General features: G+C 39.7%; 1 protein-coding gene across 1 annotated transcript in view; it reads right to left on the reverse strand.

Annotated features, from left to right (window-relative positions):
• The window catches only part of Cds1 (CDP-diacylglycerol synthase 1), a 58,867-nt gene that overhangs the window by 12,954 nt on the left and 21,168 nt on the right, over positions 1-24,745 (reverse strand). Inside the window, exons 3-8 of the mRNA XM_048364344.1 lie at positions 21,048-21,144; positions 15,166-15,263; positions 12,075-12,214; positions 3,639-3,697; positions 1,523-1,605; positions 186-273 (exon numbers count right to left, since the gene is read on the reverse strand). Coding sequence (XP_048220301.1) covers positions 186-273; positions 1,523-1,605; positions 3,639-3,697; positions 12,075-12,214; positions 15,166-15,263; positions 21,048-21,144 — 565 coding nt within the window. The remainder of the gene's footprint in view (positions 1-185; positions 274-1,522; positions 1,606-3,638; positions 3,698-12,074; positions 12,215-15,165; positions 15,264-21,047; positions 21,145-24,745) is intronic.

A 24,745-nucleotide genomic window follows, 5' to 3' on the forward strand; every position in this document is an offset into this window, starting at 1 on the left:
TGAAGAACCCAGAAAGGATTAATATGAGTATGGCTCATGGCCCCTACACTGTAGTTGATATGTACAGCTAAGGAAAATCCCAGGCACCTGAGAATAAAAAAATGTGTAACAGCAAAACAGTTGTAGAAAATGTTTTCTAGTGTTTAATCTTTAAGGTTATGGGAGTCGCTGGCTTTTTCCATTACCTTAATTAATGGAGTTCTTCCAAAAAAAAATCCAAAAAGGTAAGCAGTGATGTCATTGCAGATAACACTTGATATTGGAACAAGGAACCTTAAAAAAAGTCAGCAGAAAAAGTCCGTATGATTAGGTAGCAAATATTCATATGTTATGAGTCATTATGAGCCAATATAATAATCCTTTAGATTACACTGTGGCCTAGTTCAGAACATGACACTTGACAAAACATTAGCAGAAGCAATAAATACCAACTACATTTGTTCATTTAGCAATTAAGCAGACTGAAACCTATAAACACTAAGAGAACATTGCTAAAAATAACAATCAATTTCTATAGTTATGAGCATTTATGTTTGAGCTTTATGAGAAATGAGTTATAAAATATGAAATTTCTTTTAAGACAAGCAGCCTTTTAAATGGAAACGAATCATTCATATAGACAGATTATAATCTGATAAATTTGTATCAAGTTCTTAATGCAAATTCTATTTTATAAAACGGTATTAATTTTAATTCTTTCTTAGCAAGTCTATGATTGCATTAAACTCTACAAATTATACATAACCTACTTACTTTAGAAACGGTTTTCCCTTGATTAAAAGTTTTTATATGGCAGACAGCTTAAAATAAGTAATTTTTAGTTTTTTATACAGACACATGCACACATAAATTTTAGCAACAATCGTAAGCTGTTGAAGTAATAAAACCTATCTTGATGAAACTCAACAACTCTAAAGATATTAATAAGCTAAAAAGGATTGTGGCCAGTGTTTCCTATATATAAAAAACATGCCATTTTTCTTCATTTCAACTAATTAACTAATAAATTTTATAACTCTTGATTAATAAAAATGCTTTCTGTGTCTGCAGGCTTCTAGCACAGAGCTAGTAAGTCACCCAGGCGGAGTCTGGAAGCTTCTCCCACAGAAGTAGACAACTACCCATCTGACAGCTGGAGAGAGGGCACTTCTGACAGGCCTGGAAAGCAGAGCCTCATATTCTTTCTGTATTCTATGCAAACCAAAAATTCGTTTACAAGTCCAGCCTTTGTAAAAAGTCAAAAGTCACCCAAAGGTTTATGGCTATCTACAAAGGCAACTGTTTAGACTTGTGATGAGGACTTTGGCATTTTACTTGGAACTTTAAGGCTTCTAAGTGTTAATGAAGCATTTTGCCTTTAGTTGCCAAACAGTAAGCAAAACTCAAGTTACTGAAATGGAATAGGGAATCAAAACATAGCTAGTACGTTTTAGCAGAAATCTGTAAGACACTGGCCAATGTTAAAGCGTTTTTCACAGGAACTAGACATAAAATATAATGCAGTGTAACAGTGTTCCCTTACCATATCATGCCTTCAAACAGATTTTGGATGACAAGATGTGACTGAGTAACGATTATCAGTAAAGTGACATGAGTCCATGCGAACTGTTAATAGCCCAACAACACAAAAATTAGCAAACACAACTGATCACTGCAGCCAAAGAAGCAAGAGCAATTAAGGCACACACTTATGCCATGACTTTGAGTCAAAATAAGGTGAAGATAAGGTCATACAAAATAAGTGCAGTTAGTAAACTATATTCATTATACTGCCTATTAGAATTTGGAAATAATGAAAACATTAAACAAAGTAATCTTAATTTATACACAAGAGAAAGGTGAGATATTCTACTAAGTTAAAAACCACACATAAAAATAAACCTTAATATTGGACCACTTCATTTAAATAATGAGAAATTTATGATGTTGCTGTGGCATTTAGAGAGAAATGTTATAGCCTCTGGGTGGATTCTGCAGTTATAGAACATGTTTAAAAGTACTGTTTCTTTAGAAGCTTTTTTATGGTAACTTTCCCCATAAGGAGTTATTTCTAATTTCAAATGATTCAAACAGCAGGATTCAATTGTCCTTAAGTTATTTTTTCATGTTAGAAGTTGATGTCCACAGGTCTTCAATGACAGTATTTAGTGTTAAGTTTTCAAAGGTTGCTATTTCATCCATGTAACACCACCACTGTGGATAGAATGTGAACCAAAAGAAGCTACTGCTCCAATGTATTAGTCATAATTTGAATTGAGATTTAAAAGATGACCTTTCAAAATTCCAGAGATAATATAATACAACGACTACTTCCATAGTGTTTTCCATGTGTTGGGTATTAGCAACCCATAGTTGATGAAGTACGTAGGAGGATATAAGTATGTTCTATGAAAACGGTACGGCATTTTATGTAAAGGCCTTGTAGTCATGGAACCAAGGCCCTGAAGACACTAAAAGAGGATTTTATTTTCACAGGTCTTTTATTTTCTAATTTGATGATTCACAGATTTTAAAAAATAATTTTACTTTCAGATTCCCTGAAATAAAGAATGTAAAAAATAGTTTCCCAGCAACTATAGTTAACAGACTGTCTTTCTTTGAGTGTGTGCTGATCCTGGCGGCTTGAACCCAGGGCCTGAGCACTGTCCCTGAGCTTCTTTTGCTCAAGGCTAGCACTCTGCCACTTGGTCCACAGAGCCACTTCTGGCTTTTTCTGTTTATGTGGTGCTGCGGTATTGAACCCAGGGCTTCATGCATGCTAGACAAACACTCTACCACTAACCCACATTCCCAAACAGACTCTCCTAATAGAAAAAAAAAGAAAGCACCAATAGGAGATATTGTCCTAGTCTAAAGTAAGCTTTAGTAACATGTGAACTCATAAATCTACATAGCAAATTGTGTTTTAGTCTGATAATTAGCTATACATTGAGAATATAAGTATAAAAGTAGATATTTCATAAAACATAAACTATTTTGATTCACTTAGCAAAATTCCCTATGCCAAAAGGAATTTTGCAATTCTATGTCTAACTGAAGCTACCAAGAAAATATCCTCAGCCTTTTAACACTCATGCTAACAGCTTTGGAACACAATTAACTTCCACCCAACAATGCAATAGATGTTTCCCACACTTAACTGTCCAGGAGACTGAAAATGTTTCAAATTTCTACATATCCAGGGAGCTTAAATAATTTATTTAAAATTTTCATCTTTGAATTTTTTAATGAAAATTTTGAGAGGACTTGACATTGTTTGTTTTTGTGCAGGCCTTAGGGATTGAACTCAGGGCCCGTGCTGTGTCTGAGCACTTTTGCTCAAGGCTTGCACTCTACAACTTGATTCACAGATTCATTTCCAGCTTTTTAGAGGTTCATCAGAGATAAAAGTCTCACAGAATTCCCTGCTGTGACTGTCTTTGAATCACAATCCTCAGATCTCAGTCTCCTGAGTAGCTAGGATTAGAGGTATGAGTACCCTGCACCAGGCTAACAATATTTCAACTTCCAACACTATGTTTATTAGTCACCCAAACCAAGATACAGAAGGTATTAAGTAATGAATTAGATTATATCTCTTTACTACAGTGAAAAAAGAGGTAAGGTTTTATAACTACAGAATAATGGTTAATACACACCATATAAAACTGCAGTCGATAGTGTTTCTTCACCAAGCTCAGCACAAACATGCAGAAACCTGTTCAAGAACAAAAACATGCGCATGTTGTATAATTCTGTATGAAGCATGAACTCCTTGAATCAAATAAAGCAATGTCCTTCATCATATCCAGGCATATTTCAGACATTTATTCATATGTCATTTCTCCTACTACATTAACTATTTTAATATGTTTCTTGAGGGAAACAATTTCAAATTGTCTAATATTTTCCTTGGCACAATTTCAACACACGCCTTTTGCATTAATTAAATAATTCATGTGGGCATAGAAGAGAGATCTTGAATTTCAGTTGAATAAAATTTGTTATGCCAGTTCAAGAGTGGACTAGTGGTGTAACACAAGTGTAGAGTGCTTCTCTAGTGCAAGGTCCTGGGTTTGTTTTCCTAGTACAGCAGAAAAGACACACAGACACACACACACACAGACACTCAATTCATAAGAGTTTATATATAGAATGCATTCCATTACTATACAATATGAAAATTAACAACAACCATTATGTCAGCTAACATCCATTGAACACATAAATGGGTTTCAGGTTCTAACATTTTCTATATATTAACTTCCAGATTCTTTCAATATCCATATGATATAGGTATCTATATCACCTTTATTTTACAGATGAAGAAAATTCATAGAAAGGTTTGGTAATGTACAAAAAGTTACAGGGCAAAAAAATAATGTTAGATCCTACTGACAACTCAAGGTTTAGTGACTCTAGCTAACCCCTAACCATGGGACTGGGGTGAAGAGTTCACTTGCAATTTCTCAGGACAATGTTAGGGATATGGCCTAGTGGCAAGAGCACTTGCCTCGTATACTTGAAGCCCTAGGTTCGGTTCCCCAGCACCACATATACAGAAAATGGCCAGAAGTGGCGCTGTGACTCAAGTGGCAGAGTGCTAGCCTTGAGCAAAAAGAAGCCAGGGACAGTGCTCAGGCCCTGAGTCCAAGGCCCAGGACTGGCAAAAAAATAAAAAAATAAAAAAATATATATATATATATTTAACCATTTCAAGATTTACCAACATTTGGCTTACGTCTGTATCTCATTAGTGAAAACGTTACTAAATAATTATTTCTGACTTATTTGTGAAATCTAAGTCATATACTAAAATAATGACAGGCAATATGAAGCATTTCCTGTCGGATACACCAGTAAACTTCCAAAGATGTATTTGTTTGACCAAAGAGGACTCTAAAAATACACCAAACCCCAAGTTTCATTCAGATAAATAGCCATGTTTATCTTGGGTTCTACGACTGGGGAGTGAGTTCTCTGAGAAACATAACCTAGGCCAACCATTGGATTCCATAGGAATTGTTCGATCTGTCTTCTACAGACCATGAGCATCCTACATACTAGGGTAAGCTCTCAGTGGAGCAAAGAACCAAACAGCGACTGCTCAGAGCTCTTCTTTGGTGATAGATTCTACATGTCCAAGTGTGGAGGAGAATGACAAAAGAAGAGAATACATACTAGTAGAGGGGATAACTGGACTACAAAAGCACATGAAAACATGAGTGAAAGCTTTTATGTCAAGAGGGAGGGGACAGGATACAGGGAACAGAACTCATATATTACAATTGCCAAGTGCCTAAAAGACTCCTTTGATTATTGTTACTTCTAAGATTTCCTTCTATAGAGGTAGACATCTAGCAGTTCAAATACCAATGGAATGTCTAGGCTTCTTTTTTTTCCAGGCCTGGGGCTTGAACTCAGGGCTTGAGCACTGTCCCTGGCTTCTTTTTGCTCAAGGCCAGCACTCTACCACTTGAGCCACAGTGCTACTTCTGACTTTTTTTCCCTATATATGTGGTGTTAGGAATTGAACCCAGGGCCTCATGTATGTGAGGCAATCACTCTACCACTAGGCCATATTCCCAGCTCCTGTAGGCTGTTTTATGCCATCACTCTGTAGTTAAGACTGAATGTCACAGGGTTGGTTTGGAGGCTAACAGGGAAAGGGCAAAGCAGAGACACAAGCCAGACACTGTTGGGACCTCCTTTTCTGTCTAGCAGAACCCCTTGTCCCAAACACAACCATGGAATATCTCCGTGTCATTAGCTCTGAAGTATCTCCTCACAAAAACTGCCCCAAAATACATGGTGTCCTTTTTTGCTTAAATTACATAACACCTCTCACCCTAAAACATTTCTTCAAACAAAAGTACCATCAGAATTATTTCACATTTCCTAATGGACATTTTTCCAGGACAGTCTTAGTAACTCACTTTCACTTGCTCTAGTTTCTTCTAAAGCATACAATTATCTGATTCCTAAATGCATTGAGACACTATATTTCTCTGGCCACAGGGGAGGAGTGTTTTTTCCTAGCATATCTAACATTAGATATTAATTCTAAAGAAAAACACTCTGAAAGAGAAGCATATGAAAATCATTTTCATTCACAATCATGTAGCCACTTGACTATTTAAATAAACAAAAATTTGTATGCATTTTTAATAAACCTACAGAAAGGATAAGTCATCATTTGGGTTCACAGTTCTACTTTTTACTGTAACTAGCAAAGAACATGTACATGGCTGTGTTTCCAATTAAAATCATGTGATACTACAGTATAATTTTAAAAAGGAATTCCTGAAAAAAAAGGCCGCCTAAAGTACAGCTTTTGTATATAATTATGTTTGCCTGCACTGAATGACTGTTCCTTGGGAAAATGTGCTAGTGGTGCTGACAGAAAGGTGTGTGCGCTGTGTGGACCCAGGAGCTCCTCAAGTGATGAGGAGAACCCATTATTCAACAGACTAGGAAGAACGCTAGAGAAAGAGATGCTCACGAAGTCCAGAAGGGCCCAGGAGAAAGAGACACCCTCAAGAGTCCAAAAAGATGAAATACCCAAACAAGAAAAGAAATTTCGAAGCCTCTTTGATGCTTCAGGCACAAGGTCCACAAAAGATGAATAAGACAGGTGCTGGGATTTAAAAGCTTGTAGTTTAGTTGAAGACACAGCCAAAAGAAAAGATAAGGCTGTTTTTAAATGGTACCATTGGTGATTAACCATATCAGTAAATCTTCTTCATCCTGCAAGGAGCCAGGTTTGCACAGTAGAGCTCCAAACTCATCCCTCATCCTGAACTTGGTTAGACTTTTCATTGTTTTTGCTCAAATACTGGAACTTCAAAAAAAAAAATGCCATAGCATCATCCTAAATAAATTCAGAAGAACACTTAACTGTGTAGGTCTTTATTCAGATCTGAATTATTTACAAAATGGTTTAGGGACACATGCTTTGCAAAAATTATCATACATACAGATCATATTAACTAAGATTAAAAAGAATACTGGTACCTGGGCCCTGTGCATGCTAAGCAAGCAATCTACAAAAAAAAAAAAAAAACCCACACCTGAATACCCCCAAAACAGTTTGTTATTAAAAACTGATGGGTTTAAGGTATAGAATACTACATACAGTATACATATAGGTTTTTAATCAAAAGTTAATAAGGGGTTTTGAAGATACAGTCCTTTCTGAAGTTTTCTATGACTCTTCCTAAAGATTTCATCAAAACATCCTCTGATATGAAAGAGACTTGGAATATTTTTGGAAAAAATTTTAATTGTATTTATTTTAAACATATGTTAATCTACATGTCCATTGATTACCTTGAATTCAAAGCATTATATTCAACTCATACCACCTCCTCAAGGATTTTAAAGAAATCAAAATAGTCATGCCTAAGTACAAGAAAATGTATTTAGTGAACATAACTAGTATAGTTGGTTAAGACATGAGATGTAGAGTCAGACACTGTAAGCTCATTTATGCATTACTGTACAATATCTACCTACATTGCTGCTCTGTCTTCAACAGAGCCCCAAATCCAAACGACTGAAGTGGTAAAAAAAAGTTCCTTTCTCTATATATCTAGTTTCTAGAAAAGTCTTTTTCATGAATTTTAATTCCACTGTTCGTTCTTTCTTTGCTATCAGTTAAGTTCAATTTATGATAAAATTATCTAAATGTTGGGATGATGCCTAGGTCTTAGTGAGTCATTTTGCATGACAGGAAATAAGTCATTTAATTTCATAGCCCTCAATGAATGGGTCAGACAGAAAGATATCTACATTTTATTTCAATCAAAATCAATGTCAAGTATACTGGTATTAGAACTAGGAAATTGAAAGGGAATACCAAAATTGAGAGACACAGGGTAAAAAAAGAGAAACAACTACAAAAGCAATACTTGCAAAACTGTTTGGTGTAAGTGAACTAAACACCACAGGGGGGGAAAGGGTAAGGGGGAGGGGGGAGTGGGGTATGTGGGACAAGGTAACAAACAGTACAAGAAATGTATCCAATGCCTAACGTATGAAACTGTAACTTCTCTGTACATCAGTTTGATAATAAAAACTTTTTTAAAAAAAGAAAAAGAAAAAAAAAATCAATGTCAAGAGAGCACTGGTGGCTCATGACTGTAATCCTAACTCAGGAGGCTGACAGCTGAGGACTGAAGTTCAAAGCCAGCCTGAGCAGGAAGGTCTGTGAGACTCTTAACTCCAATTAACAAAAGCTGTGGCTCAAGTGGTAGAGCACTAGCCTTGAGCAAAAAAGGCTCAGGACAGTGCCCACGCCCTGAGTTCAAGGCCCAGAACAGCACCAGGACAAAAAAGTCAATGTCAATGAAATAGCCTAACTGTCTCTGCTTTGAACATTCACAGAGACTTAAACTTCCAAACTCATTTGATCACTGCAGTAAAACTAACATTTAGATGAAGCCACTCAAACATTACTTAACAAAGACTTCAACAGTATAGAAAAATATCTCAATACAGCACTCTATTTTGTTCTCTATTTTAAAGTCTAACTCTATTTGGTAGACAAAGTTCATAACCACTTTAACAGAATCCTCAAAACAGCCATCCAAACAGTAATAATGCTAAGAAAGTATCAGCAAGAAACGTGTGGATGTCCATGTTCTCAGCCTTTTAATTCAATACAGCAGGGAACCTAAATGCCAAGGTCAAGCTCTGAGCGCTGGGAATGATCCAAAGAAGAGGAACACAAATTAGTGCTTACAACCCAATAGGGCCACTCTTAAAATGATAGTAGGCAGAGTTCTGTTCTGGCTTTGTACTGTAAGTTTCACTGTATAATGTAGCACCTCTTTGCTTCCTTTTAACAATGCATTTGAAGGACTGTAATAATGTCTATTTCCAAGTAGGACAGAGTTTTGAAAAAATATTACCATTGTTGGAAACTGAGAAATGCACAAAAGGAAAATATTACTTCTACAGAAACACAACAATAATAAAGCACGTTTTTCAAATATAAAATGCAAATGCATAATATTTTCAAAAACTGTCAAAGCATATCACTTATGTTCTAAGATCAACCCACTGTGTCTTCATGTTCTCAATTTATGTCCCCTTTGTAGCAAGTACACACACCTTAAGGGTTCAAGTCTTTAGGTTCCTAGCTTCTTACCCGACCTCTCTCCCTTCACATCTTTCATTTAGCCACACATCTTAGGGAATCTCTTACCATATAATCCCCCAAAGGTTTCCCCAAAATTGATCCAAATCCTTCCTACAACATACAAGCATCTCAAACACAGCTCCTGCCTATCTTGCCAGTCTTGCATGCCTAACAGCCAGACTAGGCAATCCTCTCTTGGTTCCATTCCTGGCTTAGCTAGCTGGGCTCACCTTTTGGAATGCTCTTTCCTGCTCTCCATCAGGCAGAAGTCAGATTTTTTTCTACCTTTTCCATACCTTCGCTCTCTTCTTTAAAGCTTCCAGGGCCTCTGCACCCTCATCAGATCAAGGCCCTCCTCCTCTTCTCCATGCTTCAGTGGCCCCATGTTCACAGCTAGGAAATGAACTACAGAACTTGAATCTCACAGCTTCCGCTCCTGGGAGGCACATTACCTGCCTCATTTTCCCTGATATCTCAACCTCTCCACATTCAGGACCCTGCATCAGGAAGCAATCAGATATCTTCTCAAATAATGACTGCGCTAACTTTCAAATGAGCTTCTGCGACCCAATGAGCCTAAAGTAGTAAATGTCTTAAGTCCATGACATTTGTCCACTAACAGTGCATTGTTTAATTTAAAAAAAGAAATAGTGATCTATCTATCTATCTATCTATCTATCTATCTATCTATCTATCTATCTATCTATTGCCAGTCCTGGGGCTTGGACTCAGGGCCTGAGCACTGTCCCTGAGCTTCTCTTTGCTCAAGGCTACCACTCTACCACTTGAGCCACAGTGCCACTTCTGGCCATTTTCTATATATGTGGTGCTGAGGAATCGAACCCTAGGGTTTCATGTATACAAGGCAAGCACTCTTGCCACTAGACCATATTCCCAGCCCAGAAACAGTAATTTTGTGAGAGTCCAAAAGCATAGTATATGAGGCAATTACTGAGAAAAGTTTTGTTGGGTGGCAATATGTCAATGTACAAATGGCAAAAACAAACAAAGAAAACAAATTTTACTATCTGTCTCCCCTGAATGGAGAAGTTAGAATTTAGGGATGAGGGGTATAGGACCACAGTGGCAAAGCCAGGAACACAGTAGTGCTTTATATGTGGTCATCCACCATTAGGTACTAAAGTACAGCAATGTACATGTACCTGCAGATGTGCGAAAGTATGAGATAGGTTTAGGTGTGCCAAGTAATCTACAAGTTATAATGTCTGATCTTATCTGCGTAGGGGAGATGGGTGAGTGTCAGCTGCTGGTGACTCATTATCTGTAATGCTACTCAGTGGGCCGAGATCTGAGGATCATGATTTGAAGCCAGGCCAGACGAATCTGAGAGACTCTTATCTTGAATTGATGAGCAAAAGGTCAGAAAAAAAGCTGGGCTCAACTGGTAGTACATCGGCCTTGAGCAGTTACTAAAAGCTGTCTAGAGAAATGGGATAGAAAAGGCCCCAGTGGAGGCGAGCGTGTGACCAAGGTACTCTGAACTGGAGTGTTAAGTAGAAGTCAAACACCCAGTGTGAAGCCCTTGTCAATCAAACAACTTCTGAGGCTAGACTAAAGGTGTCCTCAGAATTGTATGATCACGAAACATTTCACAGGAAAATACTGGAGGTGTGCTTCAGCAATGGGAGGATGATGTCGGAAACATTGGAAGACACAGGACAGAGCAGGGGTCTGAACTGTGAAGGAAGGTGGCTGCGCATCCCTCCGCAGAGAAATAAATGGGACACACCAAACTGTGACAGAGGGGTCCAGGGGAAAGGGAGTGATACACCATCTGGTGTGAGTGCACATTTAAAGATACTCCCAAAGGACACGGGAAGCCTGGAGCAACCAAGGAGTTCTTTGTTGCAGTTTAACTAGGTGAAGAGAAAAGGTGGCATGGTTACTCAGTACAGCAAACAAAAAGCCCTAAAGGGATAGAAGTAGAAGGGGTGGCTGACTTTACAGAAGTAGGTTTAAAAATGTGAACAATGACAAAAATACTAAGTATGGAAAGTGAGACAGATTTTTACAGCTTCACAGGTAAAGCCTAAGTAAGCAGATAAATCCCTTAAAACTGGAAGAGGCTGAAGTGGTGAGGTAGGGAATGCTCGTTCACAGTATAAATCTTTAGAAATAGTGATTTTTAAAAAAGAATAATTTGAGCCTGACACCAGTGGCGCAGGCCTGTAAATCCTAGCTACTCAACAGGCTGAGATCTGAAGATCATAATTGCAAGCCAACCTGTGCAGACAAATCCAAAAGACTCATCTCTAATTAATGAGCAAAAGGCTAGGAGTGAAGCCGGGCTCAAATGGTAGAGCACCAGCCTCAAGCAATAAAGGTAAGGGACAATGCCCAGTTCAAGCCTCATCACCAGTATAACAACAACAACAAACCAGAAAAACACTAATATTTGTAATACATTTACAAATACTAATATTTGTAATATATTTTCTTTTGTTGTAGATATTATTAAATGATCAGGAATAATCACATGAAATAAAGTAAAATTGTTTTTAAAAAAATCCACAAAACCAACAGACTGGGGTGCAGCTCAATGGAAGAGTTCAAGCCCTTGAGTTCAAGCCCCAGGACCAGCAAAAAAAAGTTAAAGAAATACATTTATGTATAAGAAACAACTGAAGAGAGAGGAACAAAATATAACAAAGAAAGGTTGTAAAGAATAAACACGGGGGCTGGGGATATGCCCTAGTGGCAAGAGTGCTTGCCTCGTATACAAGAGGCCCTGGGTTCAATTCCCCAGCACCACATATACAGAAAATGGCCAGAAGGGGCGCTGTGGCTCAAGTGGCAGAGTGCTAGCTAGCCTTGAGCAAAAAGAAGCCAGGGACAGTGCTCAGGCCCTGAGTCCAAGCCACAGGACTGGCAAAAAAAAAAGAATAAACACGGAAAATATATTAGCTATCAATAGAGTAAATTCTCCACTTACCTGCCAGATAGAGTGCAAATGATATAAACCTATGGTAGCGAATGAGGAACTGAAGTTGTTCTTCTCTCTGCACAAATGTAGCAAAGTAATCAGCTACGGTTTCTCCATAGAAAAAGTAGTTTACACACAGCAGAAAGTACCTATAATTTAAAAAGAAGTCAGTCCTTTTAATAAAAGTTTAAGGCTTTTTCCTCCTAACCCACATAATTATTCTACATATTTTGTGTTTTTTTAATTTTATTTTTTGCCAGTCCTGGGGCTTGGACTAAGGGCCTGAACACTGTACCTGGCTTCTTTTTGCTCAAGGTTAGCACTCTACCACTTGAGCCACAGCACCACTTCCAGCTTTGTCTGTTTATGTGGTGCTAAGGAATCAAACCCAGGGCTTCATGCATGCAAGGCAAGCAATCTACCACAAAGTCACATTCCCAGCCCTCTACATATCTTGATAATATAAATATCAACACAAATTTCAGAAAATCAAAATATACTCAAAACATACTCCATCACAATGTATAAGATACTATCTACAGTCTCTGTCCACCTCTGCCCCTATGTCTATGTGTCTGTCTGTCTTTCTCTCTTTTTTACACTGGGTATCAAATTCTTAATGAAGATTAGCCCCAAAGTGGGCACAGATCTAACACTTTTTAGTAATAGTGTGTGTAAGTCACATCCTCACCTGGCCTAAAGAAAATTAGGCCTGTACTCAGTGTTACTGTTCTTCCACTTTTCTCAATGGCCATGCAGACTCTGGTTGAGTCATGGTTCTTTTTTTTTTTTTTTTTGCCAGTCCTGGGCCTTGGACTCAGGGCCTGAGCACTGTCCCTGGCTTCTTCCCGCTCAAGGCTAGCACTCTGCCACTTGAGCCACAGCGCCGCTTCTGGCCGTTTTCTGTATATGTGGTGCTGGGGAATCGAACCTAGGGCCTCGTGTATCCGAGGCAGGCACTCTTGCCACTAGGCTATATCCCCAGCCCCATGGTTCTTTTATTAAATGGCACGCGAGGGATGGGAACAAGCAGCAAGTAAAATTCTCTAGGAAAACCTTTTTAAGCCTCTATAAATCCCCTCTCCCAGTTCTCATATGTTCCATGACCTCCCTCAGACAGGTTAAGCCCAAGATTACACTGATAGTTGCTTGTGGGGGCCAGAAAAAAGGATGGGAAACAGTGTCTGAGAGCTCCTTAGCACTTTATTGGAAGGGCAGAGTTCTAGCTGGCTAGAAAGCAGTAAAAGGGAGGAGTGGTTCTAAACCTCTGGTTCTCATGTTGGAACTAAATCCCATCAATTCCCCAAATCCAGGGCAAGTGGTCTCTGGTCTCAACTAATTCTAACTACCCTGTCTAGCCCAGCAACCCAACTTCCAGCTAGTGTCCCCCAATAAACACTTTCTGTTTGGGAGAATCAGTGACATCTCACCATCTGCATGTAGTACCTGCTATATCTATCTAGCCTACATCTAGGGACAGTGGGTACCGCTTTTCCAGTCCAGAATATTCTTTTCTACCAAATGTTGTCTCTGAGTGCCAGTGTATCTCTCATCCGTCTGTGAAGCTTTACACAGCTCCTCCAGCCAGCCACCTCCACTATGTTTGAGACAGAGTCTCTGTAGCTCAGAATGGCCTCTAACTTATTTTCCTCCTGCTCTGGCTTCCCTAGTGTGGGATTATGGGGGTACAGCATGAGGCCAGCTTAGAGGACCCCCATCTTAACTTCTACTTTCTTTTTCTACACTTAGAATCCAATCCTGCATGGTTTACCACTGAATTTTTCTCCAATTAGTTTGTCTACTTGACATTTCACACTCGTGGGAAGCATGCTAGTAAGAAAAAAAATCAGCTATCATCAAAATCAAGAATTTTTTCTTTGATTATTCTGAACCTCTGGTGGTTCCTTCCAAAACAAAGAAAACAATTATGTTAGAAGGGAGAATGGTGGAAGGGGTATGTTTGTATGAAATATTACAATATTACATGTTAGAAAGGAGAATGGTGGAAGGGGTATGTTTGTATGAAATATTACATTGTATAGCTATTAAAAAACACAAAATCTTAGATTACTATGAAGTACTCTATTATTATATTTCCTGGTCATTCTTTTGATTGCTATGAATATCTGAAAAGTTGGGCTGGGGGTTTGCTTTTTGAAATTCTGGGGGATTAAACCCAGGTGCCCCCACACTTTGGGCAAGCACTCTACCACTGTGTTGCCAGGCCTTTTATTTTATATTTTTGTTTCTGAGACAGGCTCTCCCTTTCTCTTGGTCTAGCATACAACTCATAATTCTTCTGCCACTGCCTCCTGACTAGCTGGGATTCCAGACATGAACCACCATACCTGGCTTAGTATATGAAAAAAAACTAAAGATATAAAACTTTATCAGGGTGCTAGTGGCTCATACTTTTATAATCCAAATTATTCAGGAGGCTGAGATATGATAATTGTGGTCAAAGCCAGCCCCAGCAGGGAACTCTATGAAACTCTGATCCCCAGAAGTGGAGCTGTGGTTCTAGTGGGAGAGTACCAGTCTGGAGTAAAAAAGTTAAGGGACAGGGACCAGGCCCTGAGTTCCAGCCTCAGTAGCAGCTCCCCCCCCCCCAAACACATGCATGCACACTCATGTGCACAAACACACACACACAAAAGATATAAAACTTTGAATGTTAAAAATTATTTGGTGATTGTAAGTTAATGTGTACTTGTATATAAAAGTATTTTACATTGTATCAATTGATGGGAAATTAAGATTATTAACTAATCTGATAAAATTATGACCATAAAAACACCTGATATATTCTTGTTCTAAAAGCAGAGTGGGAGATTACATGTATGTATGTGTGTATATATACACATACATATACACACACATATGCATCATACATTAGGTAGCCCTACAAGGACCAACAGAGGAGCTAGGGAAAGGGTTGTGTTGCAGTGAGAGTGGTAAAAATTTCATTCTTTTCATCTATTTTTCCCCCAACCAAACCTTTAACATAAACTGAGTGAACACAGATGGGCCAGGATGCTTCTTCTACAAACTTCAGAAATGCAGCAATTTGCATCTCTGAAATAGCTTTGGGTTTACTCACCAGCTTAGTGTTCGAAACCACGGAAGATCGTAGGAATGGTAGACTCTGTAGCCTATAGTGATAATCTCATGGAAGCATTTCACTTGTATGCCCAGAACCTGGAACCAACAGAGACATGAACATATTTCTCATTGTTTACATTTGTCCATCATTTAAAAACAACTTCTTGTCAAATGATTCTTAGAAAATATTAATCCACTCATCTTTAATTCTGAATGGCAGTAGCAAAAATAAAATATTCAATATCTCTAAAACAACATGATATCCTATGCAGGGGAAAGACAATGATTCGTAAAGGTTTGACAGATCTTTCCCAAAGTAGAAGGAAGTAACAGAGTTTAGAATTTAGGGGTGAAGACTGGTTGACCAGTTGATAGGCTAACTTAATTACTGAAGTTTCATTTCCATTGCTACCTTTCAAGACAGATACTGTTTGTGTTCAATTTGTATTTATTCCCTTTTTTGTCTTTGCTGGTATTGTTGTCTGTTTGTTTCTGAACCAGGCATATAGCCAGCCTATGCGGGCCTCAATTCATGATACTCATGCCTTCATTTCCAAAGTACTGAGATTTCAGGCAGGTGCTACTATGTCCAGATCTTATTTTTCCATTTTTGTCTCTTTGAGCTACCAAAATGATCACACACGAAGGTCTGTGTGTCTACCTATATATTTACATATGTACATAAGCATATACATATATACATTTATGTGTGTGTACTTACCCACACATTTTGCCATACTTACAAAGGATAAAGATTATGTCGAACAAATAGTTAAAACATCTCCTAACTAGTCACTCAGGAATTGGGAATAGTCTTTCATTCTCCCTGCTGTGTCATCTTCAGAGCTAGACAATTCTGGACAATCAAAGCAATGCCACCAAGGCAAATCACCTTCTCTATTTTCAGACATTCAGACAACCAACAGTGCTCATACAGTTCTGTTTGCACAGTGTCCTATGTTCATATGCAGTAAGTGGTTTGATGTTCTACATGGTAGTCCTTCACAACTACTGCATTCTCTAATTTGGGTGAGAGTGATTTTGAAGCTTGGCTTAAGCCCATCCAAGGCTCAAGGAGAAAACCGCACCATGTATACTTATCATGAACTAAGAGGTGAGTGTGATCACAGCAGAACCTTTGGATCTCTACAGTGCTCCCAGACCTTTGAGTGAAGAACAGATATTTTTAATTTCTCAAGAATTGTATGACAGAACTATTTACAACTCTTCATGTCTAACGTATTGCTATCTGGCCCTTTACAGAGAAAGCTTAGAAAATTCATATTTAAAAACATACTCTGGGATTTCTTTCTGAGATTCCCACAAATAGGCACATTTTCAAGCCTTCAATTCAGGAGTTTGGGCCATGTGTTCCCTCTTTACATTTATGACATGCCCAATCCTATACTTAAAAAGTAGATGTGCCTCTTGGCTTCATCATAAAGTAGTATTGTAGCTAAAGTACAATAAAGAGTACACTGAGCATTAACTGTGTTGTAATATAAAAGTAAATTTAAATATAAGAGCATATTTAAATGTTCTTCTTCAAATAACCTTTGTATATAATATTAAAAGATATTTTTGCAAAAAAGAATCCCAGGATGGGGATAATGCTCAACACTAAGAGAAAATGCCAAGGTCATGCTACCTATAGAACCAAAGAGCTTTTAAAATCTCAAATAGAGTGATGCAATTTCTATGAACACATTTTATTTAGAGTAGCCATTAAGAGGATATATGGTATTTTGCTGAGAGGAGGGAAATGGGTTTCTAATAGCACATGTATATTTATATGATCAAGGATAATATGGAAATGTTTTAAACCAGAACATAGGAAATTCAAAACATTAGAGTTAAGTCCTTAAAATATATGCATATTATCCTGGGCTAGGTGCTTACACAGAAACTGATATTCCATGTCATCACTATACATTGGTAGAACTCATTTGATTCAAATTAATGTACTAAGAGCCTTAAACACAACAGTCCATACTTAAGAGCCAACTTTAATAGTTGCTGTGAATTCATAGAAACAATAGACAGCACCCATTTTTGTAGTCTAATAGTCTATCACAAAAGAGACTCACAACTGTGTATGGGGAAGTAGCCAAATGGATGAGGCTATAGAGGGCAAAGAGGACAGTAGCTAGACCAAAGGAGGAGAGGCAGTCAGTTCTGCAGATGAGGGTTGAGGCAACATTAAAGGAGCCACATGTAGACTGGAGTTTTCTGGAACACAAAGAAAGCAGCAAAGACAGAGAGCTACGTAACAGCATGAAGGGTTGCACAAAGGAGTGGAATGACATGCACAGACATGAATATCTAGGACAACTGATGTGGCAAGAGTTAACTGTAGGTCAAACAGTAGAGACTGTGATGTAGGCCAGAAAAAAACAGTCCCACTGAGGACGGATACACAGTGAGCTGGAGGACAACGTACACAAGATACAGAGGAGGTGGAACAAACTGAATTTGGTGCACTGTAACAAAATACTTCACTTAAACACATAAAAGGAAGCAAGATTTATTTTGGCTCATGGTTTCTGAGGTTAGTGGTGGCACAGATCCACCTCTATGGGTGTGTGGTAAGGCTCAGCACCATTGTAGAGAGGGCGTGGTAGAGCGGAGCTGTTTATCTCCGAGTCTGAGACAGAAGGGCCTGGGCCAAGAGCCCCAAAGACTCATCTCCGTGATCTACTTCCTCTAACTAGACCTCACCTCCAAAAGCTTCTGTCACTTCCCAATCGATAATGCCATCAAATGATAAATCCACTGGTGAAGTCAGTTCCTTCACAATTGCATCACCTCTCAGCCACTGGACCAAGCTAAGGACCAAGCCTTAAACTAAACACATGAGCCTTCAGGTGACCACGTCACATCAAGCCAGAGTGCTGGGGATAAGGTGAGAAGGGAACACAGCCTCATACCAAAGATGATTTGGGACAGTACACATGAATGCTAAGGCTAGCTGGGAGACAGAACTCAAGTTCAGATTCTAACATGTTGAACATCAACTAGAGCACCTAGAAGTCACAACCAATAAAAAACGTGCCTATTTACAAAACTAGATGGTTTAAACCAAATGTACAACTCATGGGGGTAAGAGGGAAATGGGGAGGGAGCGGCGGGGGGGATAAGAAATGTACTCACTCCCTTACATATGAAACTGTAACCCCTCTGTACCTTTGACCAATAAGGGGAAAAAAAGAAGCAAATGCAAGCTAGCTATATCATTAGTACTATGAACACAAATAAGATAACGGTAGGTAGCTGTGTATTGTTCAACTTCCTAAGGGAATACCATAAGTTTCGTTTTTTGTGATCAATAAATGCTATATCTTATATGGCATTCGTATATGTGTATGTGTGTGGAGGTATTCAAATCTACTTTAGCTAGACCTCTAACATTTTTATTTTCTTCTCAAAGCTAACCTATCAAAACAAATAACTTGTAAAGAAAAAAGAAATTATACTTTCCTTTCATGGTACCAAAAAAAAAAAAATCAAGAGATCCCACATGCGACGGGTTTATTATTCTCTCTTTAAAAATCGAAGCACACAAAAATAACTTCAAAATGTCTCAAATTTTGTCTAGAAGAGTAGTTAACCAGGAGTCTTTATTCACAGATTCTTGCCCTCATTACTGCACTCAATAATGTAGTTTAGAAAAACACAACCTGTTCCCAGGGGAGTCAGCCAAGCAGCCAAAGTCAATATGCCAAAGATACAAGGCTTGTGCAGTGTCCTAGATCAAGGTTTGCTTGTACTGAAAGGAAGAAAAGCTCACCAGGAACCCGGGAACAGAAGTACTTAGCTCCTTTGTGAGCTCCCATAGGACCATTTTTTTTTTTATCAACTTATACCTTACAGCACTACAGCAGACTGTTGCTGATTTTAGCAACAATGTAAGTGCGTGTTAAAAGCAGGAGGTAAATTTCATGAGGAAAACAGATGATAAAGACTAGTGGTTTATATGTGGAGATGTAACAGTGAGACCCTCCTCTGTAACTAGTAAGAAAAGAGAACCATAAGTGGGACCCGATTGTCCTATCGGGTGCTTGTGTCCATTCTTCGCCATGTGGATGCCTGCTGCACTGCCCGCCCTGCACACAGGGTGTTGGTGGGGTTGCACACTGTGCACAGGAATAACCACCCCCACCCAGGCACTCCGTTCTCCGTTAAGACTGTGGCTGATTTGGTAAACTTTTCCCTCTAAACTAAACCACAAACATTTTTTTCTAAGGGAGACCAGGTCCTCACTCCTTTCTAAATAAACCCAAACTTTACAACTTCTGGGGCCCTTCAGAGTCAAACCCCTGTTTGTTTTCCCAGCCTCAAAGATGTTTATTTCTGAGGCAGCCAGGCAGCTGGGCCTTTGCCCGTGATGCTACCCTCCAGGCACCTAGGATCCCCACATGCCCCAAGGCCTACTGAGGCCCTGACTGCACTGGGGCCTGCTTCCTCCTGCCCGCCTCACTGCATAGCACTGAGAACTATTCTGAGCACGCTTGCTTCCTCCATGCCCAGGCCTCCAGACGCCTGGGGTCACCTCCCTCCTGCAGGCTGAAAAGACTGAGACGGGGAGCCCGGCCCCGCCCTGCAGGCTTGCTGAGCACCTGCACACGCCTGCCTATCTTTCTGTCCTACTCCTTAGCCATTTTTCCTTTGAGAAAAAAAGTGCTAGAGGATGTCACCAATCAAATGAACAGTAGTGTGTGTACACACGTGCATGCACGCACACATGTGTGCACACACACAGGTCCTGGAGGTTGGATTCAACATAGGCACTATCTCTGAACTTTTTTACTCAAGGCTAACATTCTACCACTGAGGCCACAACTCCACTTCTGGTTTTTTTTGATAGTTTAGTAGAGAGAAGAGTCTTATAGACTTTCTGCTTGAGCGGGGTTCGAACCATGGTCCTCAGATCTCAACCTCTTGAGTATCTACGGTTACAGGCATTAGCTACTGGTACCTGGTTTTTTTTTTTTATTTCTTTTTTGGTACTGTTCCTGGGGCCTGAACTCAAGACCTGGGCCCTGTCTCTTAGCTTTTCTGTTTAAGGGTAGTGCTCTAATATTTGAACCAAAATTCCACTTCCAGTCTTTTTGGTGCTTACTGGAAACGAGAGTCTTACAGATTCCTGCCCTTGCTGGCTTTGGATTATGATCCTCAGATCTCAGCGTCCTAAGTACCTAGGATTATACCCAGGAGCCACCGGCTCCTAGCTCAGAGTAATTTCTTACTCACTTTCAATGTCATACTCTGAACAGCCAAAGAACAATAAAATGAGTATATAACGAAAGGCCAAATTAACTGACATGGGATAAAGAAAATGCTACCAGTAAGAACAGACAGAATGCTGTGGTTTACACCTGTAATTCCAGCCTCCCCTGTCTACTCATTGGGAATCGGTGTAGTCTTTGGCTCTGGAAGCCATTCCTCATTCCACGTCTCCCTCTATCTTCTCTCCTGACATGTTAGTCACAGGACTGGTCCCTCTCATCCGCCACCCATGTGGCTGCTTGGATGCCTTGGTCATTACACCAAGTTCCTTCAGGGTCAGAGATCTAGTCATTCCTGAGAGCTGTGTGTGTATTTCTGCCATAGCTAGCATGCACTGGTGGGCTGAGCTGTGGCTCTATCCATCTGTCACGAATACTTGGTCTCCAGTGAACAGACACACTGGCCATTTTGCAAACAAAAAAGATGAGCTCAGATAGCCACGTGAACCAGAAGATGCTTAAAGAAGAAAATCTGCTCTTACAGAGTCTTGGGATATCTTCTTTTTCTTCTTAATTGCATGCCCAGGTTACCTTAGTCCTAGCTAAATGTTGGAGAACAAAGCAAGAAACACGGAAGGAAATGCCCACCACTTACAAGCAGCATCAGCATAAAGGATCCCATGGAGATGATCAGGAAGAATAGGGAAATCATAGTTAGAGTCACAATTCCACGGATCCACCAGTTTTTCCACCTACAAAGAAAATGTTTGAGAGTTAGCATGTGTTGTGACTTTAAGGATTTTCTTGGTCTGGTTTCAGTGCTGACTTTCCAGACATAAGAACTGTCCCTCACTATTCTTCAAGAGTCCCCTGCCTCCCTCTGTGTAACACCACCACAAACAGCAGGCACGACGAAAGTAAACATGTAAATCCTGTCAGCCCAAGACAGTCGTTTTTTGCTAAGTGTGAGTGAGGGGTGAATGTCCAGGGAAGGGAGTCAGGCAGTCACTCACCCATCCCACCAGGGACCATGTGAAGGGGAAGAACAGCTGGGGCCAAAGTCTAGCAGGGTGGGGCTCTGCCCCTTGGGTGGGGAGGACAACAGCACGAGTAGCCTAAGGAGGTGACATAGATGGCACAACCCATCAAGGAGAAGCAGTAACAAAAGATGACAGGAAACCAAAGCTGGAAAGCAGGGTGACGCCTGCGAGGGAGCAAGGTCCTTGATGTCTGGTTGCCGAGGGTAAGCGCGGAGCAGAGCAAGGACACTGCTTTCCTTAGGTGCTGCGGCTGCTCGCTTTAGTCTCTCCTGGTTCCCAGGGCACAGCATCCTGGAAAATGGAGAGGCCTACTCCTGCTCTCCCTCAACCCTCTACTACAAGCCTGAGGTACCCAACAGCACTCACCTCCCCCCACCACACACCAGGGACCTCTGATTTAATTCCCGATGTAGCCGACAAATAACCCCAGTGTATGAAATATCCAGAACGATTCTAATATGCTGAGAGAACCTCCCCATCATCTTATGATTTCTAAAGCCAGGTGTGGTACCACACACCTGTAGTCCCAGCTACTAGGGGAGGGTGAGGCAAGGGGATTGCAGAAGCTCGAGAGTTCCAAGCCAGTCTGGGAAACGTAGATTCTGAACGTACCTCTATGGGGTGATCTCTAATTCACCTATTTTTCTTTAGGATTTTTATGATATTAATTTTTTTTAATCCTGGGGATCGAACTCAGGGCCTAGGTGTTGTCCTTGGGTTTTTTTTTTGCTCAAGACTAGTACTCTACCACTCGAGCCATAGCTCTACTTCTGGCTTTTTGGTGATTCGTTAGAGATAAGAATCTCACAGACTTTCCTACCTGGCTGGCTTTGAACTGTGATCCTCAGATCTCAGTCTCCTGAGTAGGATTACAGGTTGAGAGGCACTGGTACCCAGATCATTTCAGTTATTTTTACAAAAGATTTTGATTCAATGTCATCTATTAACACATATGTAATTTACTCCTCATTGTCATTTTTAGAGCAGAAATATTACTTCATTCATATCTAAAATACTGTCTATATTCCTAGTTCCTGTTTCTTGCATACATTGAACTACATGAATCTTAAGTGTATCATTCATTATTTTTCTCAAAACTGGGAACTGAACTCAGAACTTAAGACTCCTAGGCAGGTACTCTACCACTTGAGCCTTAACTTTGCCTAGGCTAACCTCTTACTTGTGATTCTCCTGCCTTTGCCTCCTGATTCTCCTTAATAAGCCCAGGGCCTCATGCAAGCCAGGCAAGTAACATTACCACTAACACACATGCCATACTTCAGCCTCATAGTTTACACACTTCATTTTCAAACATTCCTTCCAACATGTCATTACTGCACATAAAGATCTAAAAATAAAAAATAACATTCAATCCAGACACTCTTTTTTCTGGATTTCAAAGGTTTTCACAAAATACTGAAATTGAACTTATCCCACTTCATTTCCCTTTACTCTTTAATAAAATCTGTAGACTCAAACAGTTCTCATCAGAGAACTTTGAAACTGAACTAAAATGGGTGTAGAATCAAAACTGACATCTGCACAGTTCTATTTAGCTTCAGAGACAAAACTGCTTATGGATTAATAAATGGATTAGGAAACTGAGCTGAGTCAGAGGTAAATAAAGGGCTTACAGCTAGCCACTGATGACAATCCTGTCATGTTCAGATGAAACCTGGTAGTAGTCCTCCTTTGGTTAAAGGATACTATGTGTTTGGATATGTTTTCCTTTGAATATATTTCCTTTATGAATGAATCTAAGGCAGGATTCTCAAGTCTGACTTGCAGAGAGAAGCCCAGAAGTTCCAGATATCAGTTTCTGGATAGGTGTTACCTCTCATGTTTGGCTTTGAACTTCAGAGAATGCCATTTGTAGACAATCAGAGGTTTTAAATAGGAAATTTCCTCTCTTCACACCATCCCAAATTTCATGGTAACTGAAACCCGAGTTCTCAAGAACACATTCTATCTGGCCAGCTTTTATTACACAGTTCCCATCCCACAAAAAAAAAAAAAAAAACTCTCCTCACCCAACAAGATCACATAGCTAGCTCATTTCCTTCTTTTAGTGTAAATGGCTCTCCTCCAAATTTTCTGAGACTACATAATACAAATTTAAGCACATAGAAGACTAACACTTAAACAGAACATTAACACGTTTTCTGCTTTCATAATATCTAGTAAGGAGATGTGTTTCTGTAGTGCTAGCATTGGGAAGTCCTGTATCCCCTGTGGCACTGTGTGGGTTGCTGTGTCATCCCATGGTAGATTAGAGGGCAAGAGCACAAGCCAGCAAGGAGGGGCAGGCTCAATTTTATCACAAGATTGCGCTCATAACTTTCCTACCCCATTACTGATGACATTAATGTACTCTTAGGGCGCTGCGCTCATGACTGCCCTGCTTTCTAATCAGGCCTTACCACTCAGCACTGTTGCACTGGGGATTAAGCCCCACACACAGGAACTTGGGAAAATAGTTAAACACATAATATCCTTTAACCAAATACCATCTTCCAAGGAAGAAGCACTAAACTCAGTGTGACATAGAGGAGGGGGACTACTGCTACTAAAATCCAGAGAACCATCTACTATCTGGGTTTAGTTCAAAAACCTTGATTACCTTTACCATGCTACAATGATCACATTAGGAAGACCCTTGATTTTAGGTCGGTCTTTACACCCAAATGTCACCACTAATTATTTTGGTTGCATGATTTTATTCTAATACAATATCACCAAGACCCAGTTGAGCTGCAAATTAGTTTTTTAAACACATAATTAAGCAGCACCCTTAAAGGTAATCATCTCAAGGATGGGATACAGTTCAATAAAACAGATATTCAGCTTGTGCAAGATCCCAGGATCAAAGCCCAGTCTGGGAAAGAAAAGGAAAAATTACCATCTTGTGTTCACATATTCATTGTAGTACACAATGTCTTGTTACAACCTATTTCAAAAGTTATCAAAAGTAATTTATTGTCCTAGAGGTACAAGCATCATGAGTCATCAACAGCTTGGGCTGACACACAGTTTTTCAGTCAAGAATGAGGACCAAGAGGCATCCCTCATGAGTAAACAGAGTCACAGTGGCCATCTGACAGAGAACAGGAGTCTGGAGAAAGGTCATCTACCAGCTTCTGGCAGAAGTGGACAAGGACTGTGTAAGGTCTCTAAGAGAAAGGAGATGGCATTATAAAGTTCAAGAGTACTGGTCAGGCTAAATGTGGTACCTCTGCAGTTTCTCCAGCTCTGTCCTAGTGTCATTTGGGGCCAGATGGATCTGTGCTGTAAGGCTGTCCTGAGGTGCTCAATA

Source organism: Perognathus longimembris, chromosome 16 (assembly GCF_023159225.1).
Source record: "Perognathus longimembris pacificus isolate PPM17 chromosome 16, ASM2315922v1, whole genome shotgun sequence".
NCBI lineage: Eukaryota > Metazoa > Chordata > Mammalia > Rodentia > Heteromyidae > Perognathus > Perognathus longimembris.